The sequence below is a fragment of the Bombina bombina genome, chromosome 11, assembly GCF_027579735.1.
Source record: "Bombina bombina isolate aBomBom1 chromosome 11, aBomBom1.pri, whole genome shotgun sequence".
NCBI lineage: Eukaryota > Metazoa > Chordata > Amphibia > Anura > Bombinatoridae > Bombina > Bombina bombina.
Window position 1 is genome coordinate 37,860,551 of NC_069509.1, and position 21,919 is coordinate 37,882,469.

Here is a 21,919-nt window from a genome sequence, read left to right on the forward strand (position 1 = left end):
TGTTTTATATCACCTCCTCTAGGTATGTAGCTCTCATGGCACATATATATGGCACCGCTAGTATGTCTGTGTTTTATATCACCTCCTCTAGGTATGTAGCTCTCATGGCACATATATATGGCACCGCGCTAGTATGTCTGTGTTTTATATCACCTCCTCTAGATATGTAGCTCTCATGGCACATATATATGGCACCGCGCTAGTATGTCTGGGTTTTATATCACCTCCTCTAGGTATGTAGCTCTCATGGCACATATATATGGCACCGCTAGTATGTCTGTGTTTTATATCACCTCCTCTAGGTATGTAGCTCTCATGGCACATATATATGGCACAGCGCTAGTATGTCTGGGTTTTATATCACCTCCTCTAGGTATGTAGCTCTCATGACACATATATATGGCACAGCGCTAGTATGTCTGGGTTTTATATCACCTCCTCTAGGTATGTAGCTCACATGGCACCGCTAGTATGTCTGTGTTTTATATCACCTCCTCTAGGTATGTAGCTCTCATGGCACATATATATGGCACCGCGCTAGTATGTCTGTGTTTTATATCACCTCCTCTAGGTATGTAGCTCTCATGGCACATATATATGGCACAGCGCTAGTATGTCTGTGTTTTATATCACCTCCTCTAGATATGTAGCTCACATGGCACATATATATGGCACCGCTAGTATGTCTGTGTTTTATATCACCTCCTCTAGGTATGTAGCTCTCATGGCACATATATATGGCACCGCTAGTATGTCTGGGTTTTATATCACCTCCTCTAGGTATGTAGCTCTCATGGCACATATATATGGCACCGCGCTAGTATGTCTGTGTTTTATATCACCTCCTCTAGGTATGTAGCTCTCATGGCACATATATATGGCACCGCGCTAGTATGTCTGGGTTTTATATCACCTCCTCTAGATATGTAGCTCTCATGGCACATATATATGGCACCGCGCTAGTATGTCTGTGTTTTATAGCACCTCCTCTAGGTATGTAGCTCTCATGGCACATATATATGGCACCGCTAGTATGTCAGTGTTTTATATCACCTCCTCTAGATATGTAGCTCTCATGGCACATATATATGGCACCGCGCTAGTATGTCTGTGTTTTATATCACCTCCTCTAGGTATGTAGCTCTCATGGCACATATATATGGCACCGCGCTAGTATGTCTGGGTTTTATATCACCTCCTCTAGGTATGTAGCTCTCATGGCACATATATATGGCACCGCGCTAGTATGTCTGGGTTTTATATCACCTCCTCTAGGTATGTAGCTCTCATGGCACATATATATGGCACCGCTAGTATGTCTGGGTTTTATATCACCTCCTCTAGATATGTAGCTCTCATGGCACATATATATGGCACCGCTAGTATGTCTGGGTTTTATATCTCCTCCTCTAGGTATGTAGCTCTCATGGCACATATATATGGCACCGCTAGTATGTCTGGGTTTTATATCACCTCCTCTAGATATGTAGCTCTCATGACACATATATATGGCACCGCGCTAGTATGTCTGGGTTTTATATCACCTCCTCTAGGTATGTAGCTCACATGGCACATATATATGGCACCGCTAGTATGTCTGGGTTTTATATCACCTCCTCTAGGTATGTAGCTCTCATGGCACATATATATGGCACCGCTAGTATGTCTGTGTTTTATATCACCTCCTCTAGATATGTAGCTCTCATGGCACATATATATGGCACCGCTAGTATGTCTGTGTTTTATATCACCTCCTCTAGGTATGTAGCTCACATGGCACATATATATGGCACCGCGCTAGTATGTCTGTGTTTTATATCACCTCCTCTAGGTATGTAGCTCACATGGCACATATATATGGCACCGCGCTAGTATGTCTGTGTTTTATATCACCTCCTCTAGATATGTAGCTCTCATGGCACATATATATGGCACCGCGCTAGTATGTCTGTGTTTTATATCACCTCCTCTAGGTATGTAGCTCACATGGCACATATATATGGCACCGCGCTAGTATGTCTGTGTTTTATATCACCTCCTCTAGGTATGTAGCTCACATGGCACATATATATGGCACCGCGCTAGTATGTCTGGGTTTTATATCACCTCCTCTAGGTATGTAGCTCACATGGCACATATATATGGCACCGCGCTAGTATGTCTGGGTTCTATATTGCCTCCTCTAGATATGTAGCTCTCTTGGCACATATATATGGCACCGCGCTAGTATGTCTGGGTTTTATATCACCTCCTCTAGATACTTAGCTCTCTTGGCACATATATATGGCACCGCGCTAGTATGTCTGTGTTTTATATCACCTCCTCTAGGTATGTAGCTCTCATGGCACATATATATGGCACCGCTAGTATGTCTGTGTTTTATATCACCTCCTCTAGATATGTAGCTCTCATGGCACATATATATGGCACCGCGCTAGTATGTCTGTGTTTTATATCACCTCCTCTAGGTATGTAGCTCTCATGGCACATATATATGGCACCGCTAGTATGTCTGTGTTTTATATCACCTCCTCTAGGTATGTAGCTCTCATGGCACATATATATGGCACCGCTAGTATGTCTGTGTTTTATATCACCTCCTCTAGGTATGTAGCTCTCATGGCACATATATATGGCACCGGTAGTATGTCTGTGTTTTATATCACCTCCTCTAGGTATGTAGCTCTCATGGCACATATATATGGCACCGCTAGTATGTCTGTGTTTTATATCACCTCCTCTAGGTATGTAGCTCACATGGCACATATATATGGCACCGCGCTAGTATGTCTGTGTTTTATATCACCTCCTCTAGGTATGTAGCTCTCATGGCACATATATATGGCACCGCTAGTATGTCTGTGTTTTATATCACCTCCTCTAGGTATGTAGCTCTCATGGCACATATATATGGCACCGCTAGTATGTCTGGGTTTTATATCACCTCCTCTAGGTATGTAGCTCTCATGGCACATATATATGGCACCGCTAGTATGTCTGTGTTTTATATCACCTCCTCTAGATATGTAGCTCTCATGGCACATATATATGGCACCGCTAGTATGTCTGTGTTTTATATCACCTCCTCTAGGTATGTAGCTCTCATGGCACATATATATGGCACCGCTAGTATGTCTGGGTTTTATATCACCTCCTCTAGGTATGTAGCTCACATGGCACATATATATGGCACCGCGCTAGTATGTCTGGGTTCTATATCACCTCCTCTAGATATGTAGCTCTCATGGCACATATATATGGCACCGCTAGTATGTCTGTGTTTTATATCACCTCCTCTAGGTATGTAGCTCTCATGGCACATATATATGGCACCGCTAGTATGTCTGTGTTTTATATCACCTCCTCTAGGTATGTAGCTCTCATGGCACATATATATGGCACCGCTAGTATGTCTGGGTTTTATATCACCTCCTCTAGGTATGTAGCTCTCATGGCACATATATATGGCACCGCTAGTATGTCTGGGTTTTATATCACCTCCTCTAGGTATGTAGCTCTCATGGCACATATATATGGCACCGCTAGTATGTCTGTGTTTTATATCACCTCCTCTAGATATGTAGCTCTCATGGCACATATATATGGCACCGCTAGTATGTCTGTGTTTTATATCACCTCCTCTAGGTATGTAGCTCTCATGGCACATATATATGGCACCGCTAGTATGTCTGGGTTTTATATCACCTCCTCTAGGTATGTAGCTCACATGGCACATATATATGGCACCGCGCTAGTATGTCTGGGTTCTATATCACCTCCTCTAGATATGTAGCTCTCATGGCACATATATATGGCACCGCTAGTATGTCTGTGTTTTATATCACCTCCTCTAGGTATGTAGCTCTCATGGCACATATATATGGCACCGCTAGTATGTCTGTGTTTTATATCACCTCCTCTAGGTATGTAGCTCTCATGGCACATATATATGGCACCGCTAGTATGTCTGGGTTTTATATCACCTCCTCTAGGTATGTAGCTCTCATGGCACATATATATGGCACCGCTAGTATGTCTGTGTTTTATATCACCTCCTCTAGATATGTAGCTCTCATGGCACATATATATGGCACCGCTAGTATGTCTGTGTTTTATATCACCTCCTCTAGGTATGTAGCTCTCATGGCACATATATATGGCACCGCTAGTATGTCTGGGTTTTATATCACCTCCTCTAGGTATGTAGCTCACATGGCACATATATATGGCACCGCGCTAGTATGTCTGGGTTCTATATCACCTCCTCTAGATATGTAGCTCTCATGGCACATATATATGGCACCGCTAGTATGTCTGTGTTTTATATCACCTCCTCTAGGTATATAGCTCTCATGGCACATATATATGGCACCGCTAGTATGTCTGTGTTTTATATCACCTCCTCTAGGTATGTAGCTCTCATGGCACATATATATGGCACCGCTAGTATGTCTGGGTTTTATATCACCTCCTCTAGGTATGTAGCTCTCATGGCACATATATATGGCACCGCTAGTATGTCTGGGTTTTATATCACCTCCTCTAGGTATGTAGCTCTCATGGCACATATATTATGGCACCGCTAGTATGTCTGGGTTTTATATCACCTCCTCTAGATACTTAGCTCTCTGGGCACATGTATATTACACTATGCTAGTATGTAGGCTCTATGTTACCTCCTCTAGCTATTTGGCTTACATAGCACATGTATATTGCACTGCACTAGTATGTATGTGTTTTACATTAACTCCTCTAGATATTTAGCTCTTATAACGCATACATGTCATACCGCGCTAGTATGTCTATGCTCTATACGGTCTCCTCTAGATATTTAGCTCTTATAACATACATATCATACCGCGCTAGTATGTCTATGCTCTATACGGTCTCCTCTAGATATTTAGCTCTTATGACACATACATATCATACCGCACTAATATGTCTATGCTCTATACGGTCTCCTCTAGATATTTAGCTCTTATGACACATACATATCATACCGCGCTAGTATGTCTATGCTCTATACGGTCTCCTCTAGATATTTAGCTCTTATGACACATACATATCATACCGCGCTAGTATGTCTATGCTCTATACGGTCTCCTCTAGATATTTAGCTCTTATGACACATACATATCATACCGCGCTAGTATGTCTATGCTCTATACGGTCTCCTCTAGATATTTAGCTCTTATGACACATACATATCATACCGCGCTAGTATGTCTATGCTCTATACGGTCTCCTCTAGATATTTAGCTCTTATGACACATACATATCATACCGCGCTAGTATGTCTATGCTCTATACGGTCTCCTCTAGATATTTGGCTCTCATGGCACATGTACTGATGCTTTTACAGCTCATTATATATACTTATTCTACTCTGCAGCATTGCAATCTCCTATTGAGCCATATTAGTTGACTTTACAGGTGTTAGATGGCAATCAGTGTAGATAGTACCTATTGCTTCATAATAGTGCATTATCTCCCTTTGGAAGAAGAATTCTAACTTGAACAATGCACTCACCACTGGCCTCCATTACAATTATTAGACCAAGACTTTACAAAAGTTTCTAGATCTATACCTGGCTTACATCAAGTTGCCTGTTTATTACACACTGTTCAGCAGGTTTTGAGTATAGTGAAACTTGATTCACAGAAGTACATAGTTCATAGTCCAGGTTGTTGATATTTTAGTATGATATGTTAGTTTCTGAGGGTTGGTTTCTCCTCTTCATATTAGTATACTCCCTGCTTAAGCCAAAAACAGGACCAGGTCTTAAGAGATGTCACTCAACAGCCATACGCTGAATCTACTTGCACAGGGGACGCAACTATTGATGTTCCTTGCCAAATTGATGAACAGTACTGTGAACCCAGTGGGTCCTTAGCAGGTTCTGAGGCTGTGACTATGAAATTTTTAGTGTCTTGGTGACATACCCTAGCTCAAATTTACTCATGATGTAAATAGAGGATAACTCTACTAGTAGTGTATTTGAAAGCTCAGAGACCCCATAGTATTTACAAACCTGACATGCTGGCTCCGCCCTCCACCCCTACTTTATTTCGAGCGGCTCTTGCCCGCTTGATTCCCCCCCCCCCCCATAAAACCATAAAGCTAACTCCCCCCTGGCCCTAATTTTACTTGAATAGATACTCTAATTTACTTTCTATACGGCACAGAAAGGACCATTTTTGTTTTTATTACCTTTACAATACTTTATTATAAAACTTAAGTCTCACTATAGATTGCCCAAATCTTGTAATAACGCTTTAGATATATCGTCACATAATGCCCTTTCTACATTTTTTTTTTCTGCAATACTTTTCTAATAATACTGTATATGCACTTTTCTGTAAATGTTTTGGGGCATACCCTTTATGTTGTATTTGTTTATGACATCAATAAAAATGGTTTTATTAAAAAAAAAAACCTGCACATGAAGGGTATCATTGTAATTGTAGGATATTACTGGTCACAAATTTGGGTGTATTATAGCATTCAAACATATAAGAATGAATGAAAAAACAGCCAAAGTGCAGTATTGAGTGAAAGATGCAAAATAAATAATATATGACCACAAAATTTGGCCATGTTTTGTGAACAAGTGGTAAAAAAAAAAAAAAGACTAGACATAGCCCTTTTTAGAATACCTTGAGTTATCTACTTTTGCAAATGGTATGCCAAGATGGGGGTAATTTCTATTCCTGGGCTGACATACCCTCTTCAAAGGCAACATAGGTCCAGAAAATCAAATTTCCATGCAAATGAGCAGGATCCATATTTGGCACTGATCCTTACTAGGCCTCACAGCTGTGAAATACAAACCCAACTTATATAATATGTGTGTGTGTGTGTGTATGTGTGTGTGTATGTGTGTGTGTAGGTGTGTGTGTGTGTGTGTGTGTGTCATAAGGATGGCCAAAAGTTTCTAGCTACTAAATTTACGGTCTGGCTCCTAGATTTTGAACAAACGAGTCAAGCCATGTACTATGCATATGTAAATTTATTGTCTTGTTAAAAAGTTCAGATTTAGTTGCAGTTTCATGCACCGGAGGGGTCCAATCTCTCTGTGTTCTGTATTTTGAGTAATTCCAATTTCAGTGATGTTTCATGGTAACCTGAGAAGAGCAATTTGGAGCTGGATTACCACAATGAGACGTCCCTGGGACTAACTAGACCTCATAAATCACTGGGGAAAACCAAGCGTTGGGAAACTGAAGTTCACAAAATCATAACATTAGATAAAGCAGAAATGATTTACTATACTATGTGACCATAAAAAACAAACTCAACTGCCAGTGTGACCGTGTTTTGCAGAACAGCAGTTTAGGCATATTAGAAAAGGAATATAAAATGTATAAAACACGTTAGATACCTGAAAGCAGTAATTAGCCTTGATTAATCAAGGGGGGGAGATAGATAATGTCTTGGCTTTAAAGAGATTTCAATTTAATGTGCACATTTAAGGGAACAGTAAACCTAAATTTATTTAGTATATTAAAAAACTTGTACTACATAGACTCGCTGTATCGTCCACACCAACAAAAATAAAACACTCAGAACGAGCATTTGAAGGGACAGTTCAACCAAAAAATGTTTACCCTTTAAATTGTTCCCAATGATACAGTTCACCTTCTAGAGTGTATTAAATTGTTTACAAGTAGATCCTTTACCCCTATTTTGGCATTTGAATTAGCCGATTTAGCCTGTGGTATCCCCACCTATACTGAAAGTTTATATACTGGGCTATTGATAAGCATAAGTAAAAACAGCCAGCAGAAGAAATTACACTCCCAGTGGGGTGCAAGATAGTTAAAGGGCCAGTAAAGCTACAAAATAATGTTATAGAATTCTGCGCCATTAAACAAGAAAAACAAGACCTGTAGAGCCATGAGCGGCGTTCAGGAAAATTGAATTTTGGAATTAAATATCTCTGTAAGCTTTTGATTTATAAAGTTGGCGCTAAACTAACGTTATAGAATTCTGCACTATGTCTAGTCTAGTCAAAATTAAACTCTCATGATCCAGATAGAGCAGTCATTTTAAGCAACTTTCTAATTTACTCCTATTATCATTTTTTCTTTGTTCTCTTGGTATCTATTTAAAATGTAAAGGTTTGAAGCCAGCCAATTTTTGGTTCAGCACCTGGGTAGAGCTTGCTGATTGGTGGCTACATTTAGACACCAATCAGAAAGTGTTACCCAGGTGCTGAACCAAAAATGGGCCGGCTCCTATGCTTACATTTTTGCTTTTTCAAATAAAGATACAAAGAGAACGAAGAAAAATTGATAATAGGAGTAAATTATAAAATTGCTGCTCTATCTGAATTATAATAGTTTAATTTTGACTAGACTATTCCTTTAAGTAATATAAAATTAATGTTCCATTTTTCTCTCTAAGTATTGAGCTTTGGTGTACACACACATATTAAGATAGAGGCATGAGTGTGTACACAAAGTGATAATATAATGACATATGATACAACCCACTATAATAGACTGTGGTTTCAAAGCACAAAACCAGCTATTTCATATACACAAATAAACCTGATAATATAATTTCTCAAATATTTTATGCTCTGCAACTGGTAGAACAAGTCATTGAAAATACATTAAAAACAATTTTACAGTGTATTGTACCTTAAAACACAGGATTCCTATAAAGTTATTGTAAAATGTGTAACGGTCATAATAATTTCCAGTAGAATTAAGACTTTGTTGCTAAATAAAAACTCCCTTTCTGGTCAATGTACAGATGGTCCAGTGAATTGTATTGGAATGTTTAATTTTGAATTTACAATCCCTATTCATTTGTACAATTCAAATACTTCATGCTCTATTGATCCGATTTGTTCTCTGTGTATCTTTTGTTAAAGTAGTCTCGGGAGCAGCAATGCCCTACTGGACGCTAGCTGAACACATCTGGTGAGCCAATGACAAGAGACATTTACAGCCACCAATCACCAGCTCACTCCCACTTGCACTGCTAACCTAACCATACCTAGAGAATGAAGCAAATGTTTTAATAGAAGTAAATTAGAAATATGTTTAAAAGTGCTTGTTTTACCCAAATCATGAAAGTTTAGTGTTGTCCCGTTATCTATATATTTAGAATATACCTCACATACTGTATAATGCGATTACTACACGAGCACTGGCTCGGGGAGCGCGGTTAATCACACGGACATCAGTAACGTAGTTGTGTTCAGCCATTTACTATACACATTATCTGCTAATAGCCACTTCCAAGAGAGTGAACACATTTGTCATGTTTGAAGCACAGAAAGACTTTTTCTATGGAATAAAATAGAACATTTAATTCATACATGATCTGATGATATTAAGCCGCATAAATAACACTCACAACACACACAAATATACATAGAGGCATTTAGGTATTTGCTTCGGTTTGTCCCACCTGTTGCTCCCGTATATACGTCCCCTTTGCTTCCTATATAAATAAACCCTCAGGTTTTGCATCCTTAAAGGGACATGAAACCCAAAAGTTTTCTTTCATGATTCAGATAGAGCATAATAATCATCTAATGTGCTTCATTCTCTTGCTATCCTTTGTTGAAATCCATTCTTAGTTAGGCTCAGGAATGGAACACTAGCTGCTGATTGGTGTTGCACATACATGTCTTGTAGATGGCTTACTGATATGTTCAGCTAGCTCCCAGTAGTGCATTGTTGTTACTTCAATAAAAGATACCAAAAGAATGAAGCAAAATTGATTATAAACGTAAATGAGAACATTGTTTAAAAATGTATGCTCTATCTGAATAATAAAAAAAATGAGTTTCACGTTCCTTTAAAGTTGCATTAGGAGTCAAACAATAGTTTAACCCCATCTAGACCATTGCAGGAACATATTGTAAGGATACGACGGACACTTTACAACAACAACAATTAAAAGATATTTTGAAAAAAACTGTAGCAAAAAGACACAAGTCTCTAAAAGTAAATTTACATACTACAGGGGAAGACAAATAGGGCAGTGATTTTATTTGGCACCTCAGTTTAATGCCATATTTGGAGGATATGGGAGAGATAAGTCAGTGATTTGCATGGGGCACCCGGATAGACTTTACTCCCCCCATACCCAACCAGATATTGTCCTTGGTTCTCAATATTTGCGTTGGCGTGGGAAGATGCCGGAGGAGCGTTTTGGTGTAGGTACAGAGTCAGGATCCATGTCGAAGAGGTCTTGTCCCGTTTTCAAGATCTGCTCTTCAATTTTCTTGTGTCTTTTCATATCAGAGAGAACCTTGTCCAGTCGCGCTTCTCTCTTCTGGCTGCGACCCGTGCTCCCTAATATGAGGAGGTAAAAAGGGAGAGCAAATCAGAGAGCAGACACCATCATACTGGTCAGTATTACCCATCAAGAAAAAAAACAACTATTAAATGAGATACAACTAGTCCAGAAGTAAATTAAAGACATAGTTAACACAATCAGGCCCATTTATCAAGCTCCGTACAGAGCTTGAAGGGCCGTGTTTCTGGTGAGTCTTCAGACTCGCCAGAAACACAACTTATGAAGCAGCGGTCTAAAGACCGCTGCTCCATAACCCTGTCCGCCTGCTTTGAGAAGGCGGACAGGAATCGCCGGAAATCAACCCGATCGAATACGATCAGGTTGATTGACACCTCCCTGCTGGAGGCCGATTGGCCGCGAGTCAGCAGGGGCCGGCGTTGCACCAGCAGCTCTTGTGAGCTGCTGTTGCAATGTTAAATGCGAAGAGCGTGTTGCTCTCCGCATTTAACGAGGTCTTGCGGACCTGATCCACAGTGTCGGATCAGGTCCGCAAGACCTTTGATAAATTGGGGCCATTGAGTTTATATTTTATAAAAAGAGTTTAGTTATATGTAATGAAACACACACAAACACATATGTTCATTATTTATTTTCCACCTTTCCCTATAATTTAGCTCTGAAAATGGAAAAATATGTCTCAAGGCTAACAGTGCTACATATACAAGAACAATTCCAGCAAGAGAGCTGGACAGGATACTAACTGGAAAAGAACTCTTTCCGGTTAGTATCCTGTCCAGCTCTCTTGCTGGAATTGTTCTTGTATATGTTTCTCTCAGATACTCAGCACCTATACACAATTGCATAGTATAATTATATATTAGATTATATTCCATACATTTAATAAAGTTGTCCCTCAAAGTAACAAGAGTGGTGCAATTGCTCATCTCTCAAATTTAACAGTGCTACATATCTGTCCCTAACTGGCTTTGTCAGACAACAACTGCAAAACAATACAATTTTATACTATTACTATAGCTAGCCTTGTTGTCTGCAGACTAAAGCCCACATTGACTCTTTGGTGGGCAAATGGTGGGCGGAGTTTTGCTATTGAAAAATAACTACAGTAAAAGGTTAATTTGTTTAAAAAAACAAAACAAAGACTGGGCTGTTATTTTATAGCAACAGAACAGAAATGTTTTGTAATTGCAAGGTGGTACTGCCCCTTTAATGGATTCAATAAAAACACTGATTTTAAATTGAATTTAACTGGTCAAGTGAATACCCAAAAGTAACATGCCAGCTGTAGAGCAGTAGAAATGTGTCTGCACAATACTGTAGTAAACAAGTGAATAAACTAACATGCCAGCTGTAGAGCAGTAGAAATGTGTCTGCACAATACTGTAGTAAACAAGTGAATAAACTAACATGCCAGCTGTATAGCAGTAGAAATGTGTCTGCACAATACTGTAGTAAACAAGTGAATAAACTAACATGCCAGCTGTATAGTAGTAGAAATGTGTGCACAATACTGTAGTAAACAAGTGAATAAACTAACATGCCAGCTGTAGAGCAGTAGAAATGTGTCTGCACAATACTGTAGTAAACAAGTGAATAAACTAACATGCCAGCTGTATAGTAGTAGAAATGTGTCTGCACAATACTGTAGTAAACAAGTGAATAAACTAACATGCCAGCTGTAGAGTAGTAGAAATGTGTCTGCACAATACTGTAGTAAACAAGTGAATAAACTAATATGCCAGCTGTAGAGCAGTAGAAATGTGTCCTGCACAATACTGTAGTAAACAAGTGAATAAACTAACATGCCAGCTGTAGAGCAGTAGAAATGTGTCTGCACAATACTGTAGTAAACAAGTGAATAAACTAACATGCCAGCTGTAGAGCAGTAGAAATGTGTCTGCACAATACTGTAGTAAACAAGTGAATAAACTAACATGCCAGCTGTATAGTAGTAGAAATGTGTCTGCACAATACTGTAGTAAACAAGTGAATAAACTAACATGCCAGCTGTAGAGTAGTAGAAATGTGTCTGCACAATACTGTAGTAAACAAGTGAATAAACTAACATGCCAGCTGTAGAGCAGTAGAAATGTGTCTGCACAATACTGTAGTAAACAAGTGAATAAACTAACATGCCAGCTGTAGAGCAGTAGAAATGTGTCTGCACAATACTGTAGTAAACAAGTGAATAAACTAACATGCCAGCTGTATAGTAGTAGAAATGTGTCTGCACAATACTGTAAGTAAACAAGTGAATAAACTAACATGCCAGCTGTATAGTAGTAGAAATGTGTCTGCACAATACTGTAGTAAACAAGTGAATAAACTAACATGCCAGCTGTATAGTAGTAGAAATGTGTCTGCACAATACTGTAGTAAACAAGTGAATAAACTAACATGCCAGCTGTATAGCAGTAGAAATGTGTCTGCACAATACTGTAGTAAACAAGTGAATAAACTAACATGCCAGCTGTATAGTAGTAGAAATGTGTCTGCACAATACTGTAGTAAACAAGTGAATAAACTAACATGCCAGCTGTAGAGCAGTAGAAATGTGTCTGCACAATACTGTAGTAAACAAGTGAATAAACTAACATGCCAGCTGTATAGTAGTAGAAATGTGTCTGCACTATACTGTAGTAAACAAGTGAATAAACTAACATGCCAGCTGTAGAGCAGTAGAAATGTGTCTGCACAATACTGTAGTAAACAAGTGAATAAACTAACATGCCAGCTGTAGAGCAGTAGAAATGTGTCTGCACAATACTGTAGTAAACAAGTGAATAAACTAATATGCCAGCTGTAGAGCAGTAGAAATGTGTCTGCACAATACTGTAAGTAAACAAGTGAATAAACTAACATGCCAGCTGTATAGTAGTAGAAATGTGTCTGCACAATACTGTAGTAAACAAGTGAATAAACTAACATGCCAGTTGTATAGTAGTAGAAATGTGTCTGCACAATACTGTAAGTAAACAAGTGAATAAACTAACATGCCAGCTGTATAGTAGTAGAAATGTGTCTGCACAATACTGTAGTAAACAAGTGAATAAACTAACATGCCAGCTGTATAGTAGTAGAAATGTGTCTGCACAATACTGTAGTAAACAAGTGAATAAACTAACATGCCAGCTGTATAGTAGTAGAAATGTGTCTGCACAATACTGTAGTAAACAAGTGAATAAACTAACATGCCAGCTGTAGAGCAGTAGAAATGTGTCTGCACAATACTGTAAGTAAACAGGTGAATAAACTAACATGCCAGCTGTAGAGCAGTAGAAATGTGTCTGCACAATACTGTAAGTAAACAAGTGAATAAACTAACATGCCAGTTGTATAGTAGTAGAAATGTGTCTGCACAATACTGTAAGTAAACAAGTGAATAAACTAACATGCCAGCTGTATAGTAGTAGAAATGTGTCTGCACAATACTGTAGTAAACAAGTGAATAAACTAACATGCCAGCTGTAGAGTAGTAGAAATGTGTCTGCACAATACTGTAGTAAACAAGTGAATAAACTAACATGCCAGCTGTAGAGCAGTAGAAATGTGTCTGCACAATACTGTAGTAAACAAGTGAATAAACTAACATGCCAGCTGTATAGTAGTAGAAATGTGTCTGCACAATACTGTAAGTAAACAAGTGATTAAACTAACATGCCAGCTGTAGAGCAGTAGAAATGTGTCTGCACAATACTGTAGTAAACAAGTGAATAAACTAACATGCCAGCTGTAGAGCAGTAGAAATGTGTCTGCACAATACTGTAGTAAACAAGTGAATAAACTAACATGCCAGCTGTAGAGCAGTAGAAATGTATAATAAACAGGTGAATAAACTAACATGCCAGCTGTATAGTAGTAGAAATGTGTCTGCACAATACTGTAGTAAACAAGTGAATAAACTAACATGCCAGCTGTAGAGCAGTAGAAATGTATAATAAACAGGTGAATAAACTAACATGCCAGCTGTATAGTAGTAGAAATGTGTCTGCACAATACTGTAGTAAACAAGTGAATAAACTAACATGCCAGCTGTAGAGCAGTAGAAATGTGTCTGCACAATACTGTAGTAAACAAGTGAATAAACTAACATGCCAGCTGTAGAGTAGTAGAAATGTGTCTGCACAATACTGTAGTAAACAAGTGAATAAACTAACATGCCAGCTGTAGAGCAGTAGAAATGTATAATAAACAGGTGAATAAACTAACATGCCAGCTGTATAGTAGTAGAAATGTGTCTGCACAATACTGTAGTAAACAAGTGAATAAACTAACATGCCAGCTGTAGAGCAGTAGAAATGTGTCTGCACAGTACTGTAGTAAACAAGTGAATAAACTAACATGCCAGCTGTATAGTAGTAGAAATGTGTCTGCACAATACTGTAGTGAACAAGTGAATAAACTAACATGCCAGCTGTATAGTAGTAGAAATGTGTCTGCACAATACTGTAGTAAACAAGTGAATAAACTAACATGCCAGCTGTATAGTAGTAGAAATGTGTCTGCACAATACTGTAGTAAACAAGTGAATAAACTAACATGCCAGCTGTAGAGTAGTAGAAATGTGTCTGCACAATACTGTAGTAAACAAGTGAATAAACTAACATGCCAGCTGTATAGTAGTAGAAATGTGTCTGCACAATACTGTAGTAAACAAGTGAATAAACTAACATGCCAGCTGTATAGTAGTAGAAATGTGTCTGCACAATACTGTAGTAAACAAGTGAATAAACTAACATGCCAGCTGTAGAGCAGTAGAAATGTGTCTGCACAATACTGTAGTAAACAAGTGAATAAACTAACATGTCAGCTGTATAGTAGTAGAAATGTGTCTGCACAATACTGTAAGTAAACAAGTGATTAAACTAACATGCCAGCTGTAGAGCAGTAGAAATGTGTCTGCACAATACTGTAGTAAACAAGTGAATAAACTAACATGCCAGCTGTATAGTAGTAGAAATGTGTCTGCACAATACTGTAGTAAACAAGTGAATAAACTAACATGCCAGCTGTAGAGTAGTAGAAATGTGTCTGCACAATACTGTAGTAAACAAGTGAATAAACTAACATGCCAGCTGTAGAGCAGTAGAAATGTGTCTGCACAATACTGTAGTAAACAAGTGAATAAACTAACATGCCAGCTGTAGAGCAGTAGAAATGTGTCTGCACAATACTGTAGTAAACAAGTGAATAAACTAACATGCCAGCTGTAGAGCAGTAGAAATGTGTCTGCACAATACTGTAGTAAACAAGTGAATAAACTAACATGCCAGCTGTAGAGCAGTAGAAATGTGTCTGCACTATACTGTAGTAAACAAGTGAATAAACTAACATGCCAGCTGTATAGCAGTAGAAATGTGTCTGCACAATACTGTAGTAAACAAGTGAATAAACTAACATGCCAGCTGTAGAGCAGTAGAAATGTGTCTGCACAATACTGTAGTAAACAAGTGAATAAACTAACATGCCAGCTGTAGAGCAGTAGAAATGTGTCTGCACAATACTGTAGTAAACAAGTGAATAAACTAACATGCCAGCTGTAGAGTAGTAGAAATGTGTCTGCACAATACTGTAAGTAAACAAGTGAATAAACTAACATGCCAGTTGTATAGTAGTAGAAATGTGTCTGCACAATACTGTAAGTAAACAAGTGAATAAACTAACATGCCAGTTGTATAGTAGTAGAAATGTGTCTGCACAATACTGTAAGTAAACAAGTGATTAAACTAACATGCCAGCTGTAGAGCAGTAGAAATGTGTCTGCACAATACTGTAGTAAACAAGTGAATAAACTAACATGCCAGCTGTAGAGCAGTAGAAATGTGTCTGCACAATACTGTAGTAAACAAGTGAATAAACTAACATGCCAGCTGTATAGTAGTAGAAATGTGTCTGCACAATACTGTAGTAAACAAGTGAATAAACTAACATGCCAGCTGTAGAGTAGTAGAAATGTGTCTGCACAATACTGTAGTAAACAAGTGAATAAACTAACATGCCAGCTGTAGAGCAGTAGAAATGTGTCTGCACAATACTGTAGTAAACAAGTGAATAAACTAACATGCCAGCTGTAGAGCAGTAGAAATGTGTCTGCACAATACTGTAGTAAACAAGTGAATAAACTAACATGCCAGCTGTAGAGTAGTAGAAATGTGTCTGCACAATACTGTAGTAAACAAGTGAATAAACTAACATGCCAGCTGTAGAGCAGTAGAAATGTGTCTGCACTATACTGTAGTAAACAAGTGAATAAACTAACATGCCAGCTGTATAGCAGTAGAAATGTGTCTGCACAATACTGTAGTAAACAAGTGAATAAACTAACATGCCAGCTGTAGAGCAGTAGAAATGTGTCTGCACAATACTGTAGTAAACAAGTGAATAAACTAACATGCCAGCTGTAGAGCAGTAGAAATGTGTCTGCACAATACTGTAGTAAACAAGTGAATAAACTAACATGCCAGCTGTAGAGTAGTAGAAATGTGTCTGCACAATACTGTAGTAAACAAGTGAATAAACTAACATGCCAGTTGTATAGTAGTAGAAATGTGTCTGCACAATACTGTAAGTAAACAAGTGAATAAACTAACATGCCAGTTGTATAGTAGTAGAAATGTGTCTGCACAATACTGTAAGTAAACAAGTGATTAAACTAACATGCCAGCTGTAGAGCAGTAGAAATGTGTCTGCACAATACTGTAGTAAACAAGTGAATAAACTAACATGCCAGCTGTAGAGCAGTAGAAATGTGTCTGCACAATACTGTAGTAAACAAGTGAATAAACTAACATGCCAGCTGTAGAGTAGTAGAAATGTATAATAAACAGGTGAATAAACTAACATGCCAGCTGTATAGTAGTAGAAATGTGTCTGCACAATACTGTAGTAAACAAGTGAATAAACTAACATGTCCGCTGTATAGTAGTAGAAATGTGTCTGCACAATACTGTAGTAAACAAGTGAATAAACTAACATGCCAGCTGTATAGTAGTAGAAATGTGTCTGCACAATACTGTAGTAAACAGGTGAATAAACTAACATGCCAGCTGTAGAGCAGTAGAAATGTGTCTGCACAATACTGTAAGTAAACAAGTGAATAAACTAACATGCCAGCTGTAGAGCAGTAGAAATGTGTCTGCACAATACTGTAAGTAAACAAGTGAATAAACTAACATGCCAGCTGTATAGTAGTAGAAATGTGTCTGCACAATACTGTAGTAAACAAGTGAATAAACTAACATGCCAGCTGTAGAGCAGTAGAAATGTGTCTGCACAATACTGTAGTAAACAAGTGAATAAACTAACATGCCAGCTGTATAGTAGTAGAAATGTGTCTGCACAATACTGTAGTAAACAAGTGAATAAACTAACATGCCAGCTGTAGAGTAGTAGAAATGTGTCTGCACAATACTGTAGTAAACAAGTGAATAAACTAACATGCCAGCTGTAGAGCAGTAGAAATGTGTCTGCACAATACTGTAGTAAACAAGTGAATAAACTAACATGCCAGCTGTAGAGCAGTAGAAATGTGTCTGCACAATACTGTAGTAAACAAGTGAATAAACTAACATGCCAGCTGTAGAGTAGTAGAAATGTGTGCACAATACTGTAGTAAACAAGTGAATAAACTAACATGCCAGCTGTAGAGCAGTAGAAATGTGTCTGCACAATACTGTAGTAAACAAGTGAATAAACTAACATGCCAGCTGTATAGTAGTAGAAATGTGTCTGCACAATACTGTAAGTAAACAAGTGATTAAACTAACATGCCAGCTGTAGAGCAGTAGAAATGTGTCTGCACAATACTGTAAGTAAACAAGTGAATAAACTAACATGCCAGCTGTATAGTAGTAGAAATGTGTCTGCACAATACTGTAAGTAAACAAGTGATTAAACTAACATGCCAGCTGTAGAGCAGTAGAAATGTGTCTGCACAATACTGTAGTAAACAAGTGAATAAACTAACATGCCAGCTGTAGAGTAGTAGAAATGTGTGCACAATACTGTAGTAAACAAGTGAATAAACTAACATGCCAGCTGTAGAGCAGTAGAAATGTGTCTGCACAATACTGTAGTAAACAAGTGAATAAACTAACATGCCAGCTGTATAGTAGTAGAAATGTGTCTGCACAATACTGTAAGTAAACAAGTGAATAAACTAACATGCCAGCTGTATAGTAGTAGAAATGTGTCTGCACAATACTGTAAGTAAACAAGTGATTAAACTAACATGCCAGCTGTAGAGCAGTAGAAATGTGTCTGCACAATACTGTAGTAAACAAGTGAATAAACTAACATGCCAGCTGTAGAGCAGTAGAAATGTGTCTGCACAATACTGTAGTAAACAAGTGAATAAACTAACATGCCAGCTGTAGAGCAGTAGAAATGTGTCTGCACAATACTGTAGTAAACAAGTGAATAAACTAACATGCCAGCTGTAGAGCAGTAGAAATGTGTCTGCACAATACTGTAAGTAAACAAGTGAATAAACTAACATGCCAGCTGTATAGTAGTAGAAATGTGTCTGCACAATACTGTAGTAAACAAGTGAATAAACTAACATGCCAGCTGTAGAGCAGTAGAAATGTGTCTGCACAATACTGTAGTAAACAAGTGAATAAACTAATATGCCAGCTGTAGAGCAGTAGAAATGTGTCTGCACAATACTGTAGTAAACAAGTGAATAAACTAACATGCCAGCTGTAGAGCAGTAGAAATGTGTCTGCACAATACTGTAGTAAACAAGTGAATAAACTAACATGCCAGCTGTATAGTAGTAGAAATGTGTGCACAATACTGTAGTAAACAAGTGAATAAACTAACATGCCAGCTGTATAGTAGTAGAAATGTGTCTGCACAATACTGTAGTAAACAAGTGAATAAACTAACATGCAAGCTGTAGAGCAGTAGAAATGTGTCTGCACAATACTGTAGTAAACAAGTGAATAAACTAACATGCCAGCTGTAGAGTAGTAGAAATGTGTCTGCACAATACTGTAGTAAACAAGTGAATAAACTAACATGCCAGCTGTATAGCAGTAGAAATGTGTCTGCACAATACTGTAAGTAAACAAGTGAATAAACTAACATGCCAGCTGTATAGCAGTAGAAATGTGTCTGCACAATACTGTAAGTAAACAAGTGAATAAACTAACATGCCAGCTGTATAGCAGTAGAAATGTGTCTGCACAATACTGTAAGTAAACAAGTGAATAAACTAACATGCCAGCTGTATAGCAGTAGAAATGTGTCTGCACAATACTGTAAGTAAACAAGTGAATAAACTAACATGCCAGCTGTATAGCAGTAGAAATGTGTCTGCACAATACTGTAGTAAACAAGTGAATAAACTAACATGCCAGCTGTAGAGCAGTAGAAATGTGTCTGCACAATACTGTAAGTAAACAAGTGAATAAACTAACATGCCAGCTGTATAGTAGTAGAAATGTGTCTGCACAATACTGTAGTAAACAAGTGAATAAACTAACATGCCAGCTGTAGAGCAGTAGAAATGTGTCTGCACAATACTGTAGTAAACAAGTGAATAAACTAACATGCCAGCTGTAGAGCAGTAGAAATGTGTCTGCACAATACTGTAGTAAACAAGTGAATAAACTAACATGCCAGCTGTAGAGCAGTAGAAATGTGTCTGCACAATACTGTAGTAAACAAGTGAATAAACTAACATGCCAGCTGTATAGTAGTAGAAATGTGTGCACAATACTGTAGTAAACAAGTGAATAAACTAACATGCCAGCTGTATAGTAGTAGAAATGTGTCTGCACAATACTGTAGTAAACAAGTGAATAAACTAACATGCAAGCTGTAGAGCAGTAGAAATGTGTCTGCACAATACTGTAGTAAACAAGTGAATAAACTAACATGCCAGCTGTATAGTAGTAGAAATGTGTCTGCACAATACTGTAGTAAACAAGTGAATAAACTAACATGCCAGCTGTATAGCAGTAGAAATGTGTCTGCACAATACTGTAAGTAAACAAGTGAATAAACTAACATGCCAGCTGTATAGCAGTAGAAATGTGTCTGCACAATACTGTAAGTAAACAAGTGAATAAACTAACATGCCAGCTGTATAGCAGTAGAAATGTGTCTGCACAATACTGTAAGTAAACAAGTGAATAAACTAACATGCCAGCTGTATAGCAGTAGAAATGTGTCTGCACAATACTGTAAGTAAACAAGTGAATAAACTAACATGCCAGCTGTATAGCAGTAGAAATGTGTCTGCACAATACTGTAGTAAACAAGTGAATAAACTAACATGCCAGCTGTAGAGCAGTAGAAATGTGTCTGCACAATACTGTAAGTAAACAAGTGAATAAACTAACATGCCAGCTGTATAGTAGTAGAAATGTGTCTGCACAATACTGTAGTAAACAAGTGAATAAACTAACATGCCAGCTGTAGAGCAGTAGAAATGTGTCTGCACAATACTGTAGTAAACAAGTGAATAAACTAACATGCCAGCTGTAGAGTAGTAGAAATGTGTCTGCACAATACTGTAAGTAAACAAGTGAATAAACTAACATGCCAGCTGTAGAGCAGTAGAAATGTGTCTGCACAATACTGTAGTAAACAAGTGAATAAACTAACATGCCAGCTGTAGAGCAGTAGAAATGTGTCTGCACAATACTGTAGTAAACAAGTGAATAAACTAACATGCCAGCTGTAGAGCAGTAGAAATGTGTCTGCACAATACTGTAGTAAACAAGTGAAAGTCCCATATCCAGTGCAACTTCTCTAAAGAAAAAAATCCCCTCCCCATTGTTTCCCTTTTCACTTTACGGACAACCCTTTGATTAACCCTTTCCTGACAGAGCTAATTTGTCTACATAGGAACAAGGTTTTGATGTAAACAAATCTAAATCACCTGATCGTTCATGTGATTGCGTGATTTCAATGATGGGATTTGACCAGGGGGAGTGTCTATGATGCTAGGCAGCCCTCCAGCTCGAGATCACATTTACCAAGCCTCTATAACTTCAGGATAGCCAAACAGCTAGGACGTTCCATGGCACTAGAGCCCAGCGCATTTAGGACAGCATGGAACGTCCTAACAGTGGGAAGGGGTTAAAGGAAAATACAAGTGCAAAAAGAAAATTCTCTAGTGCAGGGGTTTTCAAAGACGTAGGTGGCGGTCCTCCCCCTCTGACAAAGTCTACAAGACAGAACCCCCACCCATAATAAATTTACAAGACAGCCTTACAATAATAGAGGTTACTTTATTTTCTTTCATTAAAGAACATTTTAATATCTATTTTTCGTTATAATTCAGGGAATTTACATATAGGGTTAACACCCAGCTCTCAACAGCTGATTCTGCTCAACCACAAAAGAGCTTCACTATCGTTTCAATTTGCACCTTTTTACTCCTGTAAAGTTACTGATCAACACAACAAACGCGGAGCCGTCTCAGAGCCTTTATTTCACCTATTTCCTCCCCTCTGACTTATTCCACCACTACATGGCAAGTGTCATTGTCAGCTCTTAAAAATGTTCTCTCTATTGCCAGATTGTGGTTTTTATAAGATAGTGCAAAGTGTCACTGCTACCGCGACTCACCTTATATGCTCTAGTCACTCCCCTTGTATGATTTAGCCCCTCCCCTTTTATCATCTA

General features: G+C 38.2%; 1 protein-coding gene across 1 annotated transcript in view; it reads right to left on the reverse strand.

Moving 5' to 3' along the window:
* Positions 1-6,992: 6,992 nt before the first annotated feature.
* PAGR1 (PAXIP1 associated glutamate rich protein 1) overlaps positions 6,993-21,919 on the reverse strand; it is a 38,485-nt gene continuing 23,558 nt past the window's right edge. The window contains exon 4 of the mRNA XM_053695201.1: positions 6,993-10,317. Coding sequence (XP_053551176.1) covers positions 10,133-10,317 — 185 coding nt within the window. The 3' untranslated portion in view covers positions 6,993-10,132. The remainder of the gene's footprint in view (positions 10,318-21,919) is intronic.